Here is a 22,225-nt window from a genome sequence, read left to right on the forward strand (position 1 = left end):
TCATCCGAAACTAATGTAAAGTATCAAACAACAGAAGAATAAGTGATTATTACATTTTAACTAAAATGTAGATAGAACATGTTGAAACAGAAAATAACCACATATTAACAGTAAATGTAATCATTCATTTTCTACCACTTGTCCTTAATAATGTTGACAAAATAATAGAATGATAAATGACACAATATGTTACTCCATATGTCAGCAGACTAGGAGTCTTTGTTTGTTTACTTACTACTAAAAGACAAGTTGTCTAGTATGCTCACTATTTTATTTAAGGACAAACTTGCGATAAGAAACATATGTTTAATGTACCGTAAGATTTTTTGTTAAAATAAAGCCAAATAATGACATTTTTTGTGGTCCCTTTTATTTAGAAAAGTACCAAAATGTTTTGGTACCGGTACCAAAATATTGGTATCGGGACAACACTAGGAGGGACATTAGTGTTCAATAGTGTTTTTCGCCTTTTTTCTTGGTTTCTTATGTGGGTTTATTGTTAGGCAGTTTCATTAACGTCCTCCCAGCGCGGCAACAACACACAACAGCAGCAGTCACGTTTTCGTCTACCGTAAAGCAGTTCGTCTGCCGTAAACAGCAATGTTGTGACACTCTTAAACAGGACAATACTGCCATCTACTGTACATGCATATGTGACAATAACATCTATGGCTTTTAGAGAGTGCAGTGCACAACTGCGCACACAACAAGGAGACGAAGCAGAATGCATCATCAGAGAGGGTGTTCAGCATGGTTAGAAAAATAGTGACAGAGAATAGAACAAGGATGGACAATTCAACCCTTAACTCAACAATGAGTAGATGAGTGTTATGTGTGTGTATATGTGTAAATAAATGAACACTGAAATTCAAGTATTTCTCTTATATATATATATATATATATATTAGAGATGCGCGGTTTGCGGGCACAACCGCGGAGTCCGCGGATTATCCGCGGATCGGGCGGATGAAATTTAAAAAAATTAGATTTTATCCGCGGGTCGGGTCGGGTCGGGCGGTTGAAATAAAAAAAAATTAGATTTTAAATAGATTCAGGCGGGTGGCAGTTAAACCAATTCGGAAATATATATACATAGTTAAATGTTGTTACCCACATACGAAAAACGAGCAGGCACCTGCTGCATATGCCACAACAGAAGAAAAAAAAAAAAGAGATGGACACTTTTACGGAGCGGAGAAGGGACGCCTCGCCGGGGTCCGGGACCGAGGCCCCTTCCCCCGAGAGGGCCCCACCGGGAGCCGTAGCTGAGGCGATCCGCGAGAAGGGCCCGACGCGTGTCCAGGGTCACCACCGCGCCCACCGCACCGACACCCCGCCTCGTCCGCCTTCGCCGCGGCCGGCGTCACGCGCAGCAGGTAAGCAGCTTACCTGCCCGCCACCCCCGTGGCCGGGGGCTCGTAACAGGGGTCACTCCGCGCGCTCCGCCCGCGCAGCTTACCTGCCCGCCACCCCTGTTGCCGGGGGCGCGTAACAGGGGCCACTCCGCGCGCAGTGCGCTCACGAAAGGGGTGGGGCTCACCCTGGTTGATATAGACAGCAGGACGGTGGCCATGGAAGTCGGAACCCGCTAAGGAGTGTGTAACAACCCACCTGCCGAATCAACTAGCCCTGAAAATGGATGGCGCTGGAGCGTCGGGCCCACACCCGGCCGTCGCCGGCAGCGAGACGCGCTTCAGAATCAGAATCGGAATCAGCTTTATTGTCATTACGCAAGGTAACGAGATTGAGGCCATTCCATACAGTGCGATGTGTGCATGCTAGAAAAACAATGTGCAAATATATAGAAATATAAAAAATGTAGAAGTGCAATGAATATGGTGTGAAATGAATATATACATGAAAAAACAAAACAAAAACAGGGTGGTTGGTGGAATGGGTTATTGCACCGAAGAGAAGGCAGTTATGAGGGACAATGGGGCAGTCCGTTCAGGATGGTTATGGCCCTGGGGAAGAAGCTGTTCTTTAGCCTGTTTGTTTTGGTTTTAATGCACCTGTAGCGCTTCCCAGAGGGCAGCAGGTGGAACAGGTCAGAGCCAGGGTGGGTGCTGTCCTTGATGATGGCACTGGCTCTGTTGAGGCAGCGGGAGGTGTAGATGTCCGTCAGAGAGGGGAGAGGGCGGCCGATGATCTTCTGAGCCGTCTTGACCACTCTTTGCAGCCTCTCCCTGTCTGCTGCAGTGCAGCTGCCGTACCATACCGTAATACAGTAGGTCAGCAGGCTCTCGATGGACGAGCGGTAGAAGGTCAGCAGCAGGTCAGGCTTCAGGTTGTACTTCCCGAGGACTCTAAGGAAGTGTAGCCGCTGCTGAGCCTTCTTGATGATTGGAGGTGCGCTCAGCGCGGCTCCCATATGATTGCGCACTGGTGTGCGTCTGGGCCGTGACAGCGTGGCACGCGAATGTCTGTGCTGCATTGGATCAGTCTCCTTTCTTTAACAGGCAAAAGCTTTATAACCTCACTAATGCCTTGCATCGTCTATATTAGATATATAACAACGGGCGGGTGCGGGCGGGTGCGGTTCTGATCAAATGTTACATCGGGTGTATGGCGGATGGTTGACGACTTTCTGATGCGGTTGCGGATGAAATAATTGCCTATCCGCGCATCTTTAATATATATATATATATATATATATGTATATATAATAAAATAAATATATGTATGTATATATATATATATATATATATATATATATATATATATATAGCTAGAATTCACTGAAAGTCAAGTATTTCTTATATATACTTGGTGAATTCTAGCTGTAAATATACTCCTTCCGTCTTAACCACGCCCCCCCCCCCCCCCCCCCCCCCACCCCCCCCCCCCCCGCCCCCGCCACCCCGAAATCGGAGGTCTCAAGGTTGGCAAGTATGGTATGAAAACTAGGACAAACTTTTTGGTGAAAATCTCTGTGGAAAAGCCAATCTTATAAAAAGTGAGGCATTCAAAAACCGAGGTCGTGCTGTACAATAACAACAATGTATCAAAGTGGTTCTTGAGTTTTTAGCATTTTCTGTATATGGTGGCCCTCTGTAAAATGTATTTGGACATGCTTGTCTGAACTTTTCTTTCGTTTCCTTTGACTAATGTTTTCATTGTTCTCTTTCTTCAGGGGTAGCAAACCACCACACCCAGTCCAAGCTACGGCCTCCACTGCCCCCACCGCACAACCATCACACCTTGTCGCACCAGTCTGCAAACAGCCTGAACAGAAACACCCTGAGAGGGGGGCGGAACCCCATTCACGCCCCCAGTACTGGCCCCGGCGAGGGACCCACCACACCAGAGTCTGTGCAGCTTCAAGACAGCTGGGTGCTCAACAGTAACGTCCCGCTAGAAACCAGGTCAGAGATGTTTCTACCTGTCTCTTTTTTTCATTTTTTTTTTCAGTTGACATATTTACCTAATGCTGATAGGGAGAGACGAGCCATCGGCTGTAAGTGCTGTCCCTAATCAATAGTGAGGAATGAAAGGTCAGAGACACAACATTCCTGTCAGCACAGGATGATGGTGTTGGACTGAACAGAAATAATAGGAGCAGGGGAGGAAGCAGTCTTGCTACAGAATGTTTTCGATCAATCACAAAAACATTGTGAGGTGGAGTGGGCGATACTGGAACCTGATACCAAGTAAATACAGAACTTGTATCATCGATACTAATACCGATCCTCTGACTTGATCTGTCATAATCATTGAATAGGTTTGCCTCTGGTTAGTAGATTAGGACTATGATGACACAGGAAAAATATGTTTTTTATTCAAATTCAAATGTTTTTTGTAACTGAATGCAATTGTATAAAACAATGCATTAGTATAAAGTTGACTGAAATGACACCTTTGTTATGCTCAATTGCACACAGCTATTTAAGAAATAAGTCAAGTGTGCAAAGTAACAAAAATTTGAATGCAATAATGTCAAAAAAAACAACATGAATAATTTCTATTGCGGGTAAATATATGTGAAAAATAAAGTCAGTAGTCAGTAAAGCAAGGAGGGGGAGGGGCAAAGTGTGCCTGAGTGAGCGGCAGAGGGAGAAGTGCATTATATGCACTGACAGACTAGTTGAGACACATGAACTCTGTTGAATATCGAGTAAATTGTTGGACGTACTGACGTCAAACTGCAAAAAAAGTATAGATCCCATCACGCGAGTATCAATCTGATGCAATACCCACCCTGGTATTGATACTATCTACAGCAGGGGTGTCCAAAATTTTTGACTGGGGGGCCACGTTGGGCTAAATAAATTTGGCCGGGGGTCGAAAGCCAACTGAATGCAAAGTAACCATATATATATATATATATATATATATATATATATATATATATATATATATATATATATATACATCCCTTTAGATAGGCTCCAGCATCAGCCGCAACCCCGAAAGGGACAAGCGGTAGAAAGTGGATAGATAGATAGATAGATAGATAGATAGATAGATAGATAGATAGATAGATAGATATTAACAGTATATGAAAGGTCAACTCCTACCTTGTTTACTTCTGTGTCGACCTCTTTAAAGCTCAGAAATATTAAATAGCTAAAAGTCAAACATGGATAAGTGTGGAGGGAGTGTTTTGCGTTTTTCCCATCATGCCTTGCAATGGATTTAAATGGGTGTAATTTAGACTTTTTTTTATGGTGATGGGACTTTTATTATAATTTCCACAAAGTTCAGTGAGCAGGTTGTGTTACATGTGACCATGTGTGTAGAATTTTTGTGCTGGTGGATTTTTTTCCTGCACCATGACTAGGAAAGGTTGTTTAGATTTGTCATTTATGTATTATGCTGTGCTTAAAGTATCATCATTGTCACTGACCTGAGTTTTTTATATTGTCCACACGAAGGTCACAATTTGCCATCCGGTCTGACCTCCTTATAATTAAATTTAATATGAATGCATGGCCTTGTTGCTTTTAAATATAATTTGTGCCGTCGTCTCGCGGGCCATACTGTATACTGTAGATCAGGATTTGGACACCCCTGATTTACTGTATACTTAAAAATCTATGGACCCACTAATACTGTGAGGAAGGTATGCTTTTTACATAGTCCAGCATACATTGTCAAGCAGCTGCAAAAAACACCAAGAGGTAGCAGGTCACTACGATTGACTGTATTGCAAATCAAGTCAAATCCCCCGTTTGGCTATACTTGCTATTACCAAACAAAAAAAGAGATCAACTCACTTGTCAAAAAACGCTCAAATATTTAGTTTTCCTTTTCTGACACGGATGTATTGCAATTGCGATCAGAAATGCGATATCAACAATGAGTGTTGATATGATGATTGACAGTACATTTTAATTAACAGTCACTAAGAAGCCACTGATCTGACTTCTGAAGAAGAGAAGTCAAATTAACATTCAATAAGTGTGACTGCTTCATGGTAACAGAATAAGTTGGTCAATAGTAAACTCATTACTGTAATGAGTCTTTAGCAGCCTCAGTCCCTCGTGGGTCGGTTTCCATATTGAAGACTTTGATTCAAGGTTGATCTATGTGATTCTACTTGTGTATAGTTTTAATTAGGGCTGTCAACATTAGTGCAAGTAAATAATAAAACTAGTTATCACAGTAATCATGAATTAATGAGGATTATTTGTTTTGACTGCACCTAAAGCCGAAAGGCGGCACGGGTTGTTATGTGGTCAGTGATCAGGTCACACGCAAGAGGAAAGATGAGTGACGAGAGTCCAAGCGGTGTGCTCGGTGGCCAATTTCACTTCGAAACACACTTGGACGGAACTTTAGATAATACCTTAATGATCTTCTGGTTTTGAATTGATGTAAATTTTTCCCATGTTCCCAAACACACCGTCCGTGCCTGAAAGTGGATCTGTGTAGAATGTGGATATCTTGTGTGTCTAGAGAAGCACGGAGACAAAAGTGCACGGCAGGTAAAACCTGTTGGCATTTTGCCATTTGTTCTCATAAGATTGGTAATAAATGTTAATAATAGTATTGGACTTTGTATGGGGACTACAATACATTATATTACTTTAATTTGTTTTCATGTAAAAAAAAATAAACTTAAGTGTGTGTATGTGTGTGTGTATATATATATGTTTCCAAACTGGAAACTCAACTGCACATCACGAAACAGCTCCACCACCATAGACAACCTCCAACGGCACCTTGTCAACAACCTTGATCAGATCCCTGAGGAATTGACTGACTAACCAGCTCTACGCGATGCCATCCATAGCGCAGCCTCAGTGGTGCTCGGCCACTCAAGGAAACGGCACCGGGACTGGCTTGATTGCAACTCTGCCGAAAACAGCTACGCCTACACTCCAAACACCAAGCACATAAAGCCCTCCTGTCCTGCCCTGGATCTCCCTCCCTGAAAGCCACCTTTCCTGCCGCAAAATCCACTACTCAGTGCGCCCTCCGGAGCTGGAGGACACCTGGTGGGTGCAGAAGGCTAACAAGATCCAACCGTGCAGACTGCAACAACACTCAGGGCTTATATGATGCCATCAAAGCCCTATATGGCCCAAGGAAGCGGACACTTTCCCCTGTCCACTCAGCTGATGGAACCACCCTTTTTATGTACCGTCACAAGATCCTTGGCCTTTCCTCAACCACTCCAACCCTGTTGATCTCCACATCGTGGATGGACTCCCAGACCTGCCTCCAATTATGCACCTTGACTCTCCACCACAGTACTGTGAAACCCGCCAAGCCATCAAAGGCCTGAAAAACAACAAAAGCGGACCTGATGGCATCCCGGCAGAGGTTTTTAACCATGGCGGATATCTTTTTACACGACGCCTGCACCTCTTCATTTCACACAAGTGGGAACATGAGACCCTCCCACAGGACTGGAAGGATGCCAACATTGTGGTCATCTACAAGAACAAAGGTGACATAGCAGCGTGTGGGAACAGCCGTGGAATTTCCCTTCTTTCGATCGTAGGGAAAGTGCTGGCAAAGATCATGCTCAAGAGTACATCTCGGAAGCTGCACTCCCGGAGACACAATGTGGCTTCCTGAAGACGAGATCCACCACCGACATGATCTTTGTCTTAAGGCAGTTACTGGAGAAGAGCAGAGAGCAGTGCAAGTACCCATATATTACCTTCATCGACCTCAGCGAAGCGTTTGAAACCATAAACTGTCTAAACTTGGGGTACCACCCAAGTTTCTCTCCATCCTGCAGCAACTGCATGATGGGATGTAAGCCAGAGTCTTCTCTGGAGAACTCCAGTCAGAGTTCTTCAAGGGGTGAAGCAAGGCTGTGTCCTGGCACCAGTACTGTTCAATCTCCTCCTTTCTGTCATCACCCACCTCTTAAATCATGGCCTGGATCACAAAGACGGTGTTCACCTCGACTACTGCCTTGACCGGAGTCTTTTTTAATATTCGCCGTCTCTAAGCCCACACCAAGACGAAGGTCTGCCAAATCTGCAAGATACAATACGCAGATGATTGTGCAGTGTTAGCGCACAACCCTCAGTCCATGCAGCATGCCCTCAACATAGTTTCCACTCTGTACCAGTCCTTTCGTCTCCAGGTCAACATTCAAAAAACTGAAGTCATGTCCCAACTCATTACCCAACCTTCTTCACCCCACAGCTTCTATATAAATGGTGTCCCACTCAAAACAATTGATCACTTTACTTACCTTGGCTCCACACTGTCCTCCCACTGCTCCCTCGACATACTGTAGATATGCATACCCGCATCAGTAAAGCCTCATCATGAACGTCATACAGGCGGCACATTGCAAACTTGGAGGCCTTCCACATCCGCTGCCTTCAGGACATCCTTGGTTTATCCTGGGAAGACAGAGTCCCCTACAATGAGATCCTGGAGAGCACCAAATCTAGCAGTATGGAAGCAGCTGTGACCAAAAGACACCTGCTGTGGCTAGGACACACCATACGCCTGCCTGATCACCGCCTGCCCCGCCAAGTCCTCTACGGCCAACTATACGAAGCGAAGCGTGCTGCTGGTGGACCAAAGAGCCGCTACAAGGACTACACCAAGGACCATCTGAAGCGCACTTCCATCAACCCCATGCTGCTTGAAACCGCTTATCTTGGCAGGCCACTTGTGCCAGAGTAACATCCCAAATAAACCACAGCAACCAGCAAAGAAGGTCTGAGAGATGTGCCCAGCGACATCAGAGGACAGCCGGCATTCCCCCAACATTGGGGCTCCGCTGCCATATATATATGTGTGTATGTATGTGTATATTTATATATACATATATATATGTATATATATGTGTGTGTGTGTGTGTGTGTGTGTGTGTGTGTATATATATATATATATATATATATATATATATATATATATGTGTGTATGTATGTGTGTATATATATATATATATATATATTTACAAATATATTTCCATCTGTATGCGCTGCATTGAGAAACCGGAAATGACGCAATACTGCATATGTCAGTAGCCAACAGAGGAGGCCTGTAGACATTTTAATATTATTATTAATAATTACATGTGATACATTGAGAAAATATAATAATAATAATAATAATAATATACAATATAATTATTATCTATGTAATTGTAGCCCCTGAATCTTAAACGTAGTTGAATCATGAGGTGCCCAAAGATGGCCTGGCAAACCCCGGTGGAATTGGAAAACGGGGGAAAAGACCGGAAGTTCTGGGCGCTCCTACTGATAAGCGGATAGTTGGATATTCAAATAGGCGACGCTGACATACCGTATTTTCTGGACTATAAAGCACACCGGGATAAAAGCCACACCCACAACATTTTAGAAGAAAAAATATGTTTTTATCTATTAGCCGCCCTAGACAGATATACTGTATACTGTATGTTAAGGAAGGAGTTTTTTACACAGGAAGATTCTGTAAATGTTTATATACATACATTAATTATTTCCAAACAGTTCCTGTAACACCTCAGTAAAACGGCTGATCCAACAAAACAGAAGTCATCGTCATGAACCCACCTAACTCTGCGGTAACACCTTGGTGAGTTTACTGAAGAATTTGTAAAACTGAAACAGTGCAAAAAAGAATGCCTTTGTAAGTTAATAATACTAACACAGAGACTCGTAAACGTGTTAGCATATTAGCTCATGCTAACAATGCTAAAGTCATTATATTACACATTAGCACGCACAAAAATGCATGAAAACACTCCTACAGACATCACATATGGGACGGTTTAGTTAGTATAAACAGTTTTAGTTATACTGTACAACTTACAAACGTTGCTTGGAGTGATGAATTAAGAATCCATACGAGTGGAAACACTATGGACATCAAGAAGACTGACAGCACTCTACTTCCGGTTTGAAAGCACTAAATGGAAGGACACTGCAGCACCTGATGTGAACAAACTCGTTCAAAAGATGGCTCCATAGCACAAACAATAAAACATCTTCTCAGTGTATTTTGTTGTTTTGTTTTGTTTGGACTATTTTCATTAATGCCGTCAGCAAAAAAAAATCCATGAGTTAGTCGCGCCGTCTTTTAAGCTGCATAGTTCAATGTGTAGGAAAAAAGTATTGGCTTATAGTCCAGAATTTTCAACAGTTACTACTATTTTAATGACTACTTTGCCGAGCAAGGCATAAGAGCATGATAGAGCTGTGCAGCTTACATCAATACATGCAGAAATACATGTTATTTCATAGATGACCAAATAACATGTGTCGCATGTCCTTTCACAAGCAGATTTGAGAGGTAAACTAACTAAATCAATTTGATTCATTATTTATGCTTTTAAACAAACCCTAGGATGTCAACCTTGGTTGTCACTGTGTTCTAGAAAACAGGGAGCTCCGGGAAATCACGTATATTCTCCTTTTTTAGTACTTCTTAAATGTCAGTGCTGTGAACGTGGCTTAAAGTCCGTAAACGATTACATTGAGAGGAAACAGTGACGTGCATGATGATATGAGCCATACCTTGCTGTTTTTGCCAGGAAATCACTTATTTTGTCCTTCTTTCCGGGCAGCTTTGTAGTACTGGTTTTTTTCCTGAATTTTGGTCTCCGGAAAAAAAATAAGTACTTGTCATTATTACAATCGGGTCTTCTTAAAGAGCCTCGACCACACTTGGGGCCGTGGGTGCATGCAGCGGCGCGAGTTGCATGTTATGTAATTCAATCAATTTGACAAAGCGAGAGAGTTGGCTCGGCATGAAGACAATAGAAAATAAATTTCTGCCAAAAATCCAAACTTTGTGTACGAGTCTTTACAAATAAATAATGATAAATGATAAATGGGTTGTACTTGTATAGCGCTTTTCTACCTTCAAGGTACTCAAAGCGCTTTGACACTACTTCCACATTTACCCATTCACACACACATTCACACACTGATGGAGGGCGCTGCCATGCAAGGCGCTAACCAGCACCCATCAGGAGCAAGGGTGAAGTGTCTGGCTCAGGACACAACGGACATGACGAGGTTGGTACTAGGTGGGGATTGAACCAGGGACCCTCGGGTTGCGCACGGCCACTCTCCCACTGCGCCACGCCGTCCCTAGGACACAATATCTATAACAGGAGAACTGCACTTTTTTTGGAAATTTGGAAATAACCTTCCAAAAAGTCCCAACAATAGTCCATTTACTTTTTGTATCCTGAAAATTAACCAAGTATTTGTGATATTATTATTATAAGCGCTAACGTTCAGGACCTACATTAAACATCTAACTTCCGTATACTGCTGTATTGACATCATGAGCTAGTGAGCTACTTTCTCGCCTCGGAGTTTCTGAAAATTAATTCCAGATAATGCCTCTTACCTGGACAGTAAAATCACGTGGAAATTAAGTTGGTACACTACGACAGCCAACTTAGATCCGGAAATGGCGAAAACATTACCTGAAAATACTTTTTGTTCAACCACCGTTCATTTCTTCGCAAGGATTATGAATTATTTTTCATCTAAACAAGAATACATAAACATCATAGAAGTCAGCATCCCAGTGAGAGCAGACCTTGTACAGTAAGTGATGTTTTTATTATTTTTGCTGTCTCTCATGATGAGTGAGTAATAATCAAAGATATTGTCAAAAGAAAAAGCGATCAATGCCATTTGTTTGTGAAATTAATGCACTGTGTATGCTTAAAATGAGCAAAATAGGTAAATATTAGTTGTTATTATGAATGTGTCTGTCACTACATTACACACATACTTAGAATGTGTATATAAAATGTTGATGGAGGTTTTTGGATGCTTTTAAGCGCTTTATAGGCAGAATAGAGAGACTCCCTAAACTGACTTCTGCTCACATTTATTTACTTACTTTAAACATATGTGTGCTTAATGATTGCGAATGATAGGCAAAGTTCCAAAAAAGTGCAGTTCTCCTTTAGAGAAGAGCTGGCAGCACACTTCATACTTTCTGTAACATCGAGGGAGAATCGATTTGAGCTTGCTTGAAAGATTTCTCAACTATAAGCGCTGTGAAGGAGCCCAGAATTTTTTTTTATTTTCGATGATGCAATATTACAGAGTTCCTAACTACGAAGCTGCTATTACCCTAGATAACTACAAGAACTGGCAGTCAGAGTTGATGGCACGTTGGTTAAAGACAGTGGGGCCTATTCAGCAACCGTTCTTAAGAACAAATTTTGTTCTTAGGCCCACTAATGAAGTTTTTAAGGAGATTTTTGTATTCACCAATGTTTTCTTAGCTAGGATTTGTTCGTAGGTAAGAACAAAATCTACGAGTGCTCCAGAGCACTCTTAGGGTGGCCTATTTATTCTTAAGTGTGACAAGTTCCATTACTTCTATTGTCTAAGGTTACATCAATATCATAGATAGATAGATAGATAGATAGAGATAAGACAGACAGACAGACATATAGCAAAATGAGCAATATATAGACATTTCAAAATAAACACGCACACACCCCCCCCCCCACACACACACACACACACACACAATGGCAATGCTTTTGCTGGTACTGCAAGATGCCGCAGATCGTGCCCTGGGGAGGGAGCGCCTATTTCACGACCGAGTCGACCTATTTGCCCGAAGTGACGAATATTTATTTGAACGCTTTAAGCTACCGAGAGCTGTCCCCCCTTTCTTAAACTTACGTTTTGACATTATGTATTTCCCCCGCGGGGATAATACGAATTTCTCTTCTGTAATCTGTTTGTGTTTTCTCCGTGTGTTTGATGTTTGGCTTTTCCGCCGGAATTTTGCCCTTATATGGGGAATTAATGGTGTTTACATATGCATATCGGGGAAATAAAGGCGTGTTTATATGCAGATTATGATAGACACGCACGCGCTAACCATTTGGCATTCAGCAACTTAAAAACAGCAGGTGGGAACCATTTGGGCATTTAAGAACACGTCATGAATTGGAATGGACTCCTCTTAGGAAATCACTTAGGAAGAAAGATAAGAGGAAAAGTTAGAAACGTATTGCTGAATGGGGCCCAATGTCTTGTGGGCAAGAGACGTAGGTCCAGATCCAGTATAACACCTATAGGATTTTTTAAAATTTTTTATTGATTTCAAGGCGATTTGTGATACAAATTAAAATCCCTTATTTTGACCCATTTTCCCGGGAAGTTTCCCATATAGTGAAATGCAAATGTTGACAGGTATGATATGAGTGTCATATTTATCAAAAAAGAATCAGCAAACTACCAAGCCTTATTTATTCATCAAACATGAATAAAAGAAAGTATTGGGCAGGGAATTGAATTGTATCAATGGAGAGTGCCACAACCTGCAAGACAACCTGTGACCACCTTAATAAAACATTTCCATTTGCATCTTCTGTTTCAGTGTATCCTCTTCATCTTGAGGAATGACACTTTAAAACAAGCTGACATACAATAAGTCGGCACTTACGTATCTACTGACAAGAAGGACAAACAAAGTATTCAGACACATTCTCCCTGTGCTCACGGAACACAAACAATGACGTGATGCAGAGTGTTGCATACAGAATACGCTGGCGAGCATGTGCACTTTTTTGACCGTTTACTCCGTAAGCTGTAGTTGTGTTTCTCCTGCTGAGCACTGGGGCTTCCAGCTCTGATGGTTTCCGATGTGTTCCCCAGTGTGCTGGCCCTTTGCAACATTAATGAGGCCTGGCTATGTTTAATTCAGCTTCACTGATCGCAACTTTATGCTCAGCCTGTACTGATGCATGTGTACATGTGGAATAGAAGAAAGCCCTGTGTGGCTACAGCCTTTAGCAGGAGCTATTTGCAGTCATATTTGTTAACTTAAGCATTTGCCCTCACTAATACACGCGTATCCACCACAACTTTAGGTACACTTGAACAATAGAATATTATAATTATAATGATTGTTGAGCTTTGATTATCTCTGTTCTGCTTATTCGGTGCAGTGGTGCAGGAAATCACTGCATCTGTTCGATGTGATTTCAGGTATTAGCGCCAATTTAGTTACATGGAAATGGTTACAGTATATTTTACAAACATCTGCTGTAATGCAGACGTGCACTACAATCCACAACAATTCATATTTTCCTGATAGTGTCTGTTTAAAGGTAGCAATGTCAGGGTGTGTGCGCATAGTGCCCAACATGTGAGGCAGAGAATGTTCTTTGAAAAAGAAATGAGAACTTCCAGGTAACAGAAAAGCAAAAAGTTTGAAGTCTGTACAAAAATAAACACAAAATTGAAAAAATCCAGAGAGGGAAGAAAACGTACAACTCAAAGCATATCTCTAAGACAGGGCAAAGAAGTAGTAACCAAGAAAAGTAAAAAAAAAAAAAACTTGATTGAAGTCAAAAATAAACACAGGTAAGTACAAGTAGCTGAGGATTCAGCCCTTTGTAGAAAAACAAACCAAAACCGAACATCATATTATGTTTGTTTGTTTTTTTCTACATATAAAACCCCGTGGTCTACATAACATGTAATGTTGGTGGTCCAAGTTTTGCAGGGATTTGTTTTACAGACCATTTTCAAGCAGCTTTCTGACCGTCTCTTCAGAATGCTTAATTTACCTGGCAAAGTCCTGTGACAGGCCAAGCCCCCGTGGACTGTGTCTTCTCCCTATATATATATATATATATATATATATATATATATATATATATATATATATATATATATATATATATATATATATATATATATATATATATATATTAGGGCTGCAACAACTAATCGATTAAAATCGATTATAAAAATAGTTGGCGATTACTTTAGTCATCGATTCGTTGGATATATGCCATGCGCATGCGCAGAGGCTACGTTTTTTTTTTATTATTATTATTTTTATTAACCTTTATTTATAAACTGCAACATTTACAAACAGCTGAGAAACAATAATCAAAATAATAGGGGTGTAACGGTACATGTATTTGTATCGAACCGTTTCGGTGCGGAAGTGTACCGAACGAGTTTCCACACGGACATATTAAGTAGCGTACTGCACGTTGTGTAAACAATTCTCAAAATGCCGGACATTTGAGGCATTTAAGAAACTCCGCCCTGACAGCTCCGCAAAAGAGGACATGTCCGGTGAAAAGAGGACATATAGTCAGTCTACCCTAGCCCGTGAGCTGCTAGCAGAGGTGGGACCAAGTTATTGTTTTGCAAGTCACAAGTAAGTCTCAAGTCTTTGCCCTCAAGTCCGAGTCAAGTCCCGAGTCAAGACAGGCAAGCCCCGAGTCAAGTCCAAAGTCAAGACTGGAAAGTCTCAAGTCAAGTCCTAAGTCCTGCATTTTGAGTTTCGAGTCCTTTCAAGTCCTTTTAACCACAGACTAATCTATTAACACAGATTGTGTATGCTTTTCAAACGCTGTATTTATTTATTAAAACAAGTGCATTTTAAATTGCAGGAAAGAAAATTGTGCTGACATTGCACTTTATAATAGCACTATTAACCAGTCATTTTAAACATGAACTCATTCCTTTACAGAACAAACACATTGAAAAATAAAGTGCAAATGTACTTATTTGTACAAAAGTGTTAACATTGAAAAAACATGACATATACGTGAACATAACAAAAAAGTTGTACTTTTTATATGTCAGGGCCCTATGCTGCATTGCATTTGCAAAAGACCAAATTAGCCAAGAGTCTGTCAGTCATTTGTGCACGATGGGGGCGTAGTATGATGCCACCATGGCTGAAAACTTTCTCCACTGGAGCACTGGAGGCAGGCACTGCCAAGACTCTCATGGCCACTCGGAACAGTGAAGGAAGAGTCTTCATGTTCAATGCCCAGAACAAAAGGGGGGAGAGAGTTGTTTTGGGTTGGTGCACTACTTGTAAGTGTATCTTGTGTTTTTTATGTTGATTTAATTAAAGAAAGAAAAAAAAAAAAATTATTTCTTGTGCGGCCCGATACCAATCGATCCACGGACCAGTACCGGGCCGCGGCCCGGTGGTTGGGGACCACTGAGGTAAACAACCAACAGTATGTCAGAAAGCTAGCTAAAACGGTACACATATTCATAATATAGTATACATTTTAACTGACCTTTATTTTACTATTTTTGTCTTTTTTTAGGTGGCTAAAATACGCGGTGCTGCTGACCGCCGTCTAACGTTACGTGTGATATATTGACTAACGTAACCCTGCTTAAAAAAAATCACTGAACAAAAAGTATGAATAAGGTAGTGAACTGCAACAGATTCCCGTGTTTGCAATAACGTTATAACGTTAGCAGTGAGTTTACAGCCTCTCTGATTTAACTACACAGCAAATAAAAGTCACGTTACTTAGCCAATAAACGTTATCTTACATTCAAAACTTACCGTTCTTTGTGCAACTTCAAATGCCGGACGAAGTTGGAAGTTGTTGCCTCTCCATCAGTAATTTTCGAACCGCATGTGTTGCATACTGCAAACCGTTTTGTGTTGACCACCTCGTAATTTTTATACCCAAACAAAATTATTTTAGGTATCATTTTTTGTTCGCTGGCGTGTGGTTTGGACATGTCTTCTTCGTTGGTTGTCCTGCAATTTGATTGGATGAATGCTGTGTGATGAAAACAAAGTAGATCTAATTTGATTGGCTGTTGTACTGACAGCACACCAGCTGACACACGCAACGCTGATAGACAAGTACACAATGAAAAATACGGAGCGCTCCCGAATAACTTTTTCATCTTTGGGTTTTGGGGAAAGTAGCAAGTCATGTCAAGTCATGTCAATTCAAAAGGCTCAAGTCCAAGTGAAGTCACAAGTCATTGATGTTAAAGTCTAAGTCGAGTTGCAAGTCTTTTTACATTTTGTCAAGTCGAGTCTAAAGTCATCAAATTCATGACTCGAGTCTGACTCGAGTCCAAGTCATGTGACTCGAGTCCACACCTCTGGCTGCTAGCATGCTAGCAAAAGAGGACTAGCAGCAATCGGTTTCACCCGACGTAAAACGGGTCAGCAGCGATCGGGCTAGGTCCTGATCATACGTCCTCTTTTCACCAGACATGTCCTCTTTTGCGGGGCTGTCGGGCGGTGTTTCTTAAATGCCTCAAATGTCCGGCATTTTGAGTTAGGGTTGCGTGTATTTTCAATGTACGTTCAGGGTTAAGAAGGTTAAAAACACAACAAATTGTGCGTGCGGCAGCATTGGTGAGGGAGGGAGAGAGAGCAAGAGAGTTGTGATAAACACGCATGCGTCGTCAGGCTCTGCTTTGTATCCATAGATTTATCAGATTTAATTTTTTATTATCTATAGCAGGGGTGTCAAAAGTGTGCATTTTTTTAACATTGTCCTTGTTTTATTTTGTAAGTTGAAAGAAAATGGCGCCAGTATGCTGTTTTTTTGTTTTTTTCAGTAAAATACTGGAAAGGATAGAAATGTAGATTGTCTCTTTTATCCGATTATTAATCGATTAATCGAAGTAATAATCGACGGATTAATCGATTATCAAATCAGTCGTTAGTTGCAGCCCTAATATATACAGTATATACAGTATATAAATATATACATATATATATATATGTATGTATATATATATATATGTGTGTGTATATATATATATATATATATATATATATATATATATATATATATATGTATATGTGTGTGATTATATATATATGTGTGTATATATATATATATATATATATATATATATATATATATATATATATATATATATATATATATATTAGAGATGCGCGGATAGGCAATTTATTTCATCCGCAACCGCGGCAGAAAGTCGTCAACCATCCGCCATCCACCCGATGTAACGTTTGATCAGAACTGCATCCGCCCGCCATCCGCCCGTTGTTATATATCTAATATTAATTAAAAAAAAAAAAAGGGTGAAAACTACGCGAATTGCACCTTGTGCAGACAAGATTTTTCGATCGGACACGGAGGAATTAGCGATGTAAAAGACCACGTTGGGACAAAAAAACACAAGTCTAATGCCGTTGCTAGCGATACAAGTGGAAAACGTTCAACGTTTTTCGTCGCCCAAACAGATTCTTTGGATGTGATAAATGCCGAAGTTTTATTTACGGAGGCAATAATTGAGCATGGACTTCCAATCGCACTGGCTGATCACATGGGACAGTTAATAATGTAATGCAACCTTTAAAAATCATTACGCGGTGATCGCGATCCCAAAAATAAACTTTTCTTGCATGATAATGTCCAGAAAAATTCGCTTTATATTACTATAGAGTCCTTTTAACGAATGAGTTTGATGGTTTATCACAAACCTTAAATGAAAGAAGTCCTTTGTTCTCCTGCAGCATGGCCTTGCTTTGTGTTTGGTGCGCCATCCTGTCGGCTGTATTTCACAGCACGACATACTGTTAAAAGTGTTTATACTATTTATACTTTCAATTAACAAATTGAAGTCTTGTGAAATGTTGACAGGATACCTGGCATTAACTGTCAAAATAATTTCAAACTATTGAAGTTAGCTTACAGAATAAACATGTCAATCAACCCATATGATTTTTGCTGTAATATTTTTGTTTTGAAAAGTCACTGTGACTGATAGAAAAGTGATGGTTTTAGCAACATTTTAACCTGTCTGAATGCTAATAATCATTTTGCGAGCAAGCAGGTAAGCTGCGCGGGCGGAGCGCGCGGAGTGACCCATGTTACGAGCCCCCGGCCACGGGGGTGGCGGGCAGGTAAGCTGCTTACCTGCTGCGCGTGACGCCGGCCGCGGCGAAAGCGGACGATCGGCGGGGTGTCGGTGCGGTGGGCGCGGTAGTGACCCTGGACGTGCGTCGGGCCCTTCTCGCGGATCGCCTCAGCTACGGCTCCCGGTGGGGCCCTCTCGGGGGAAGGAGCCTCGGTCCCGGACGCGAGGCGTCCCTCCGCTCCGTAAAAGTGTCCATCTCTTTTTTTTTTTTTCTTCTGTTGTGGCATATGCTGCAGGTGCCTGCTCGTTTTTCGTATGTGGGTAACAACATTTAACTATGTATATATATTTCCCAATTGGTTTAACTGCCACCCGCAAAAAAAAAATAAAAAATCTAATTAATCCGCCCGACCCGACCCGCGAGCGGATAAAATCTTATTTTTTTAAATTTCATCCACCCGATCCGCGGATAATCCGCGGACTCCGCGGTTGTGTCCGCAAACCGCGCATCTCTAATATATATATATGTATATTTCTAAGTGATTTTATTGTTGCACTTAATTAATTTCTTGCACTACAAATTCTTGTTGCGCATTGCTGTTGCAGGTTTTTGTTACCAAAAATAAGAAACCAAATCAGAATCAGGTATGTTTAACACACAAGAAACGTAACTTTGGACTGTGCTCCCTCGGTAAAATTTTGCTGAGAGTAAGATTAATTTCAAACAACTATTTGTTGATCAAAAAAAAGAAAAACTTGTTTCAAATTATATTTGTCATTTGTATTCAATGGTTTCTTTAAAAAGTAGGGGGGAAAAAATGTGAATCTATTTTTTGTGAAAAGAATATAGATTTTATTTTCAGGCCTCGTCTGATGTGACGAGGCAAAATGTATTTTCGGCATGTGAAGCTCGTAAATACAAAAAAAAATCCTAAATGAGCCGCGGCTTAGTAAATAGAGCATGGTTGAAAGTGTGGAGAAAAAAGTTGTGGCTCACGTTAAAAATTATAACTCCACAAAAGACATACATAAATACAAGACATTTACACTCAATTCACATTGCACATTTAAATCAAGTTAAATGTATTGCCTATATCTTGGTTTTTTTTACATGTATTTTCAACTGACCCATTTCCAATGAATCTGTTTACACTTACTGTACAAAAACTGCATGTGCAAGTGCCTAAAATACTCATAAACAACTGCACACACTATTAACATCTGGCCCCCTCATGATTTGAAAGCATTGTTTTTTGTGTTATTTTTTTTAATTTTACGCTGACAGTGCCCCCTATGTAATTAGGGAAAACTTGCAAAAAAATTTCGGAATTGTGTCAAGAAAGACACCAAATAGTTAAATAATGCCCCTGAGGGGTATACAAATAGTCCAAATTGAGCCCTCCTTATCGGGCATGGCGAAGGTACGTTGGTGGATAACATTTGCAAAACCAAGTATAGTTTGCACTATTTTCGCACTGATAAAACATATATCATTATAACAAGCAACTCGAAGGATAATGAAGACTCATGTGGGTGCCTTTTGCGTGTTTGTTTGTATCCAGCCATGTGTGTGTGTGTGTGTGTGTGTGTGTGTGTGTGTGTTTCTGACTGCAAACTCTCCTCACTGGCATCGTATGTAAATCTTGGCATTTGTCATCCACTCGTTATTGCAGCCGTGTGTGCGCACATTTGTATGTTTGGCTTGACCCTATACTGTGACAGCTCAGAGAGGATGAAGATTGATCACCGAAGAACACCCTGGGGTCTGGATGACTGGCAGAGGAAGCGAGAGATCGAAACAGATGAAGGGAGAGCGGTGATCTAGCATAGAAATATAACCTGGAAGAGGGCGAGAGGTAAGGAAATGGAAAGTAGTTTACTGTGGCGGAGGGAGCGATAGATAGGGCGACAAATAAAGAGAGATGGCGGAGTGAAGGAGATTGTTTGGGGAGTATGAGAGAGAAGATAAAAAAAAGAAGACGGGGCTGCTAGAACAGGGATTCTTTTACTGGCGTGAGATAATTGACTATGGATAGCTGGTGACACTGGGTAGGCATTTCTTGCCAAGTGTTCACAAAGCCTTGGCGAGCTCATTCATATATTTGCTAAAGTTGTATAATAAAACACCCAATTTACTGTTGGTCCCTCCCTTGGGAAACTGATATGGGTTTTAGGTCTGAAGACATATTCTCAGGGCGTACCCCTGTTTACTCCTCCGTGGGCCACAACTCAAAGGGGAGAAATGTGATCGATGTGATGAGTGCGGCATCTCAATTTATCCGAATGGAGCAGGGGAGCTGCTCAGTTACTTTCAAATGCATTACTGTGGGGACAGATTTGGGGAGGCGACCTGTGGAAACTACGGGGGGGGAGATAAGAAGGAGAGGTTACAGAAAAACCATTCATATCTAGCCAGCACCGTGTGAAAAATGGATCAATTCCCCAACAAACTTACATTTATATGCATTTTACAATGGTAACACATTCTGTAGATCGTGTAAAGAATGCTATACATTAGGGGTGTGGGAAAAAATCGATTCGAATTCGAATTACGATTCTCACGTTGTGTGATTCAGAATCGATTCTCATTTAAAAAAAATATTTATTTATTTATTTATTTTTTCATTTTTTTTAATTTTTTTTTTATTAATCAATCCAACAAAACAATACACAGCAATACCATAACAATGCAATCCAATTCCAAAACCAAACCCGACCCAGCAACACTCAGAACTGCAATAAACAGAGCAATTGAGAGGAGACACAAACACGACACAGAACAATCCAAAAGTAGTGAAGTGAATTATATTTATATAGCGCTTTTCTCTAGTGACTGAAAGCGCTTTACATAGTGAAACCCAATATCTAAGTTACATTTTTAAACCAGTGTGGGTGGCACTGGGAGCAGGTGGGTAAAGTGTCTTGCCCAAGGACACAACAGCAGTGACTAGGATGGCAGAAGCGGGGGATCGAACCTGCAACCCTCAAGTTGCTGGCATGGCCACTCTACCAACCGAGCTATACCGCCCCGTAAGTAGTGAAAAGTAGTGAAACAAAAATGAATATTATCAACAACAGTATCAATATTAGTTACAATTTCAACATAGCAGTGATTAAAGATCCCTCATTGACATTATCATTAGACATTTATAAAAATAAAAATAAAAGAACAATAGTGTCACAGTGGCTTACACTTGCATCGCATCTCATAAGTTTGACAACACACTGTGTCCAATATTTTCACAAAGATAAAATAAGTCATATTTTTGGTTCATTTAATAGTTGAAACAAATTTACATTATTGCAATCAGTTGATAAAACATTGTCCTTTACAATTATAAAAGCTTTTTACAAAAATCTACTACTCTGCTTGCATGTCAGCAGACTGGGGTAGATCCTGCTGAAATCCTATGTATTGAATGAATAGAGAATTGTTTTGAATCGGGAAAATATCGTTTTTGAATCGAGAATCGCGTTGAATCGAAAAAAAAAATCTATTTTGAATCGAATTGTGACCCCAAGAATCGACATTGAATCGAATCGTGGGACACCCAGAGATTCGCAGCCCTACTATACATATTATGCAGGCATTCCATATCATTTTCATTTATTTTGGGTGTACAAACGGTTCAAGCCACAAGGACTTGACTTGCAAGAGTTTAGGGTTGAGACTCAAGATGGGTGTACCGGATTTGGTATTTTTTATAGGTATCGACGCAATACTTCAGGGTATTAAGTCACATAAAATCCAACGGTAACATACATTATATTGCCAAAAATATTTGGCCACCCATCTAAATGATCAAAATCAGGTGTCCTAATCACAGGTGTATAAAATCAAGCACTTAGGCATGGAGGCTGTTTCTAACCTTGTTCCCAACATTGTGGGAACAGTTTGAGCGGGCCCCTTCCTCCTCCAACATGACTGTACACCAGTGCACAAAGCAAGGTCCATAAAGACATGGATGACAGAGTCTGGTGTGGATGAACTTGACTGGCCTGCACAGAGTCCTGACCTGAACCCGATAGAACACCTTTGGGATGAATTAGAACGGAGACTGAGAGCCAGGCTGTCACGTCGGGGTCGCATCTTTATGCGGGGTCGTTCTCCCAGGAATGCAGACGGAAAACTCCGGACAAAAGCGTAAAGGTAGGAATGATTTATTGTCCACAAATTATGCAAA

At 40.9% G+C, this 22,225-nt stretch overlaps 1 protein-coding gene across 5 annotated transcripts in view; it reads left to right on the plus strand.

The window, feature by feature from the left end:
• The window catches only part of tenm2a (teneurin transmembrane protein 2a), a 737,482-nt gene that overhangs the window by 534,508 nt on the left and 180,749 nt on the right, over window positions 1–22,225 (plus strand). For all 5 annotated transcript variants that reach the window (XM_061928107.2, XM_061928109.2, XM_061928108.2 and 2 more), the window contains one exon: window positions 3,134–3,365. In XM_061928107.2, coding sequence (XP_061784091.2) covers window positions 3,134–3,365 — 232 coding nt within the window. The remainder of the gene's footprint in view (window positions 1–3,133; window positions 3,366–22,225) is intronic.

The sequence above is a fragment of the Nerophis lumbriciformis genome, linkage group LG35 (assembly GCF_033978685.3).
Source record: "Nerophis lumbriciformis linkage group LG35, RoL_Nlum_v2.1, whole genome shotgun sequence".
In the NCBI taxonomy this organism is placed as follows: Eukaryota; Metazoa; Chordata; class Actinopteri; order Syngnathiformes; family Syngnathidae; genus Nerophis; species Nerophis lumbriciformis.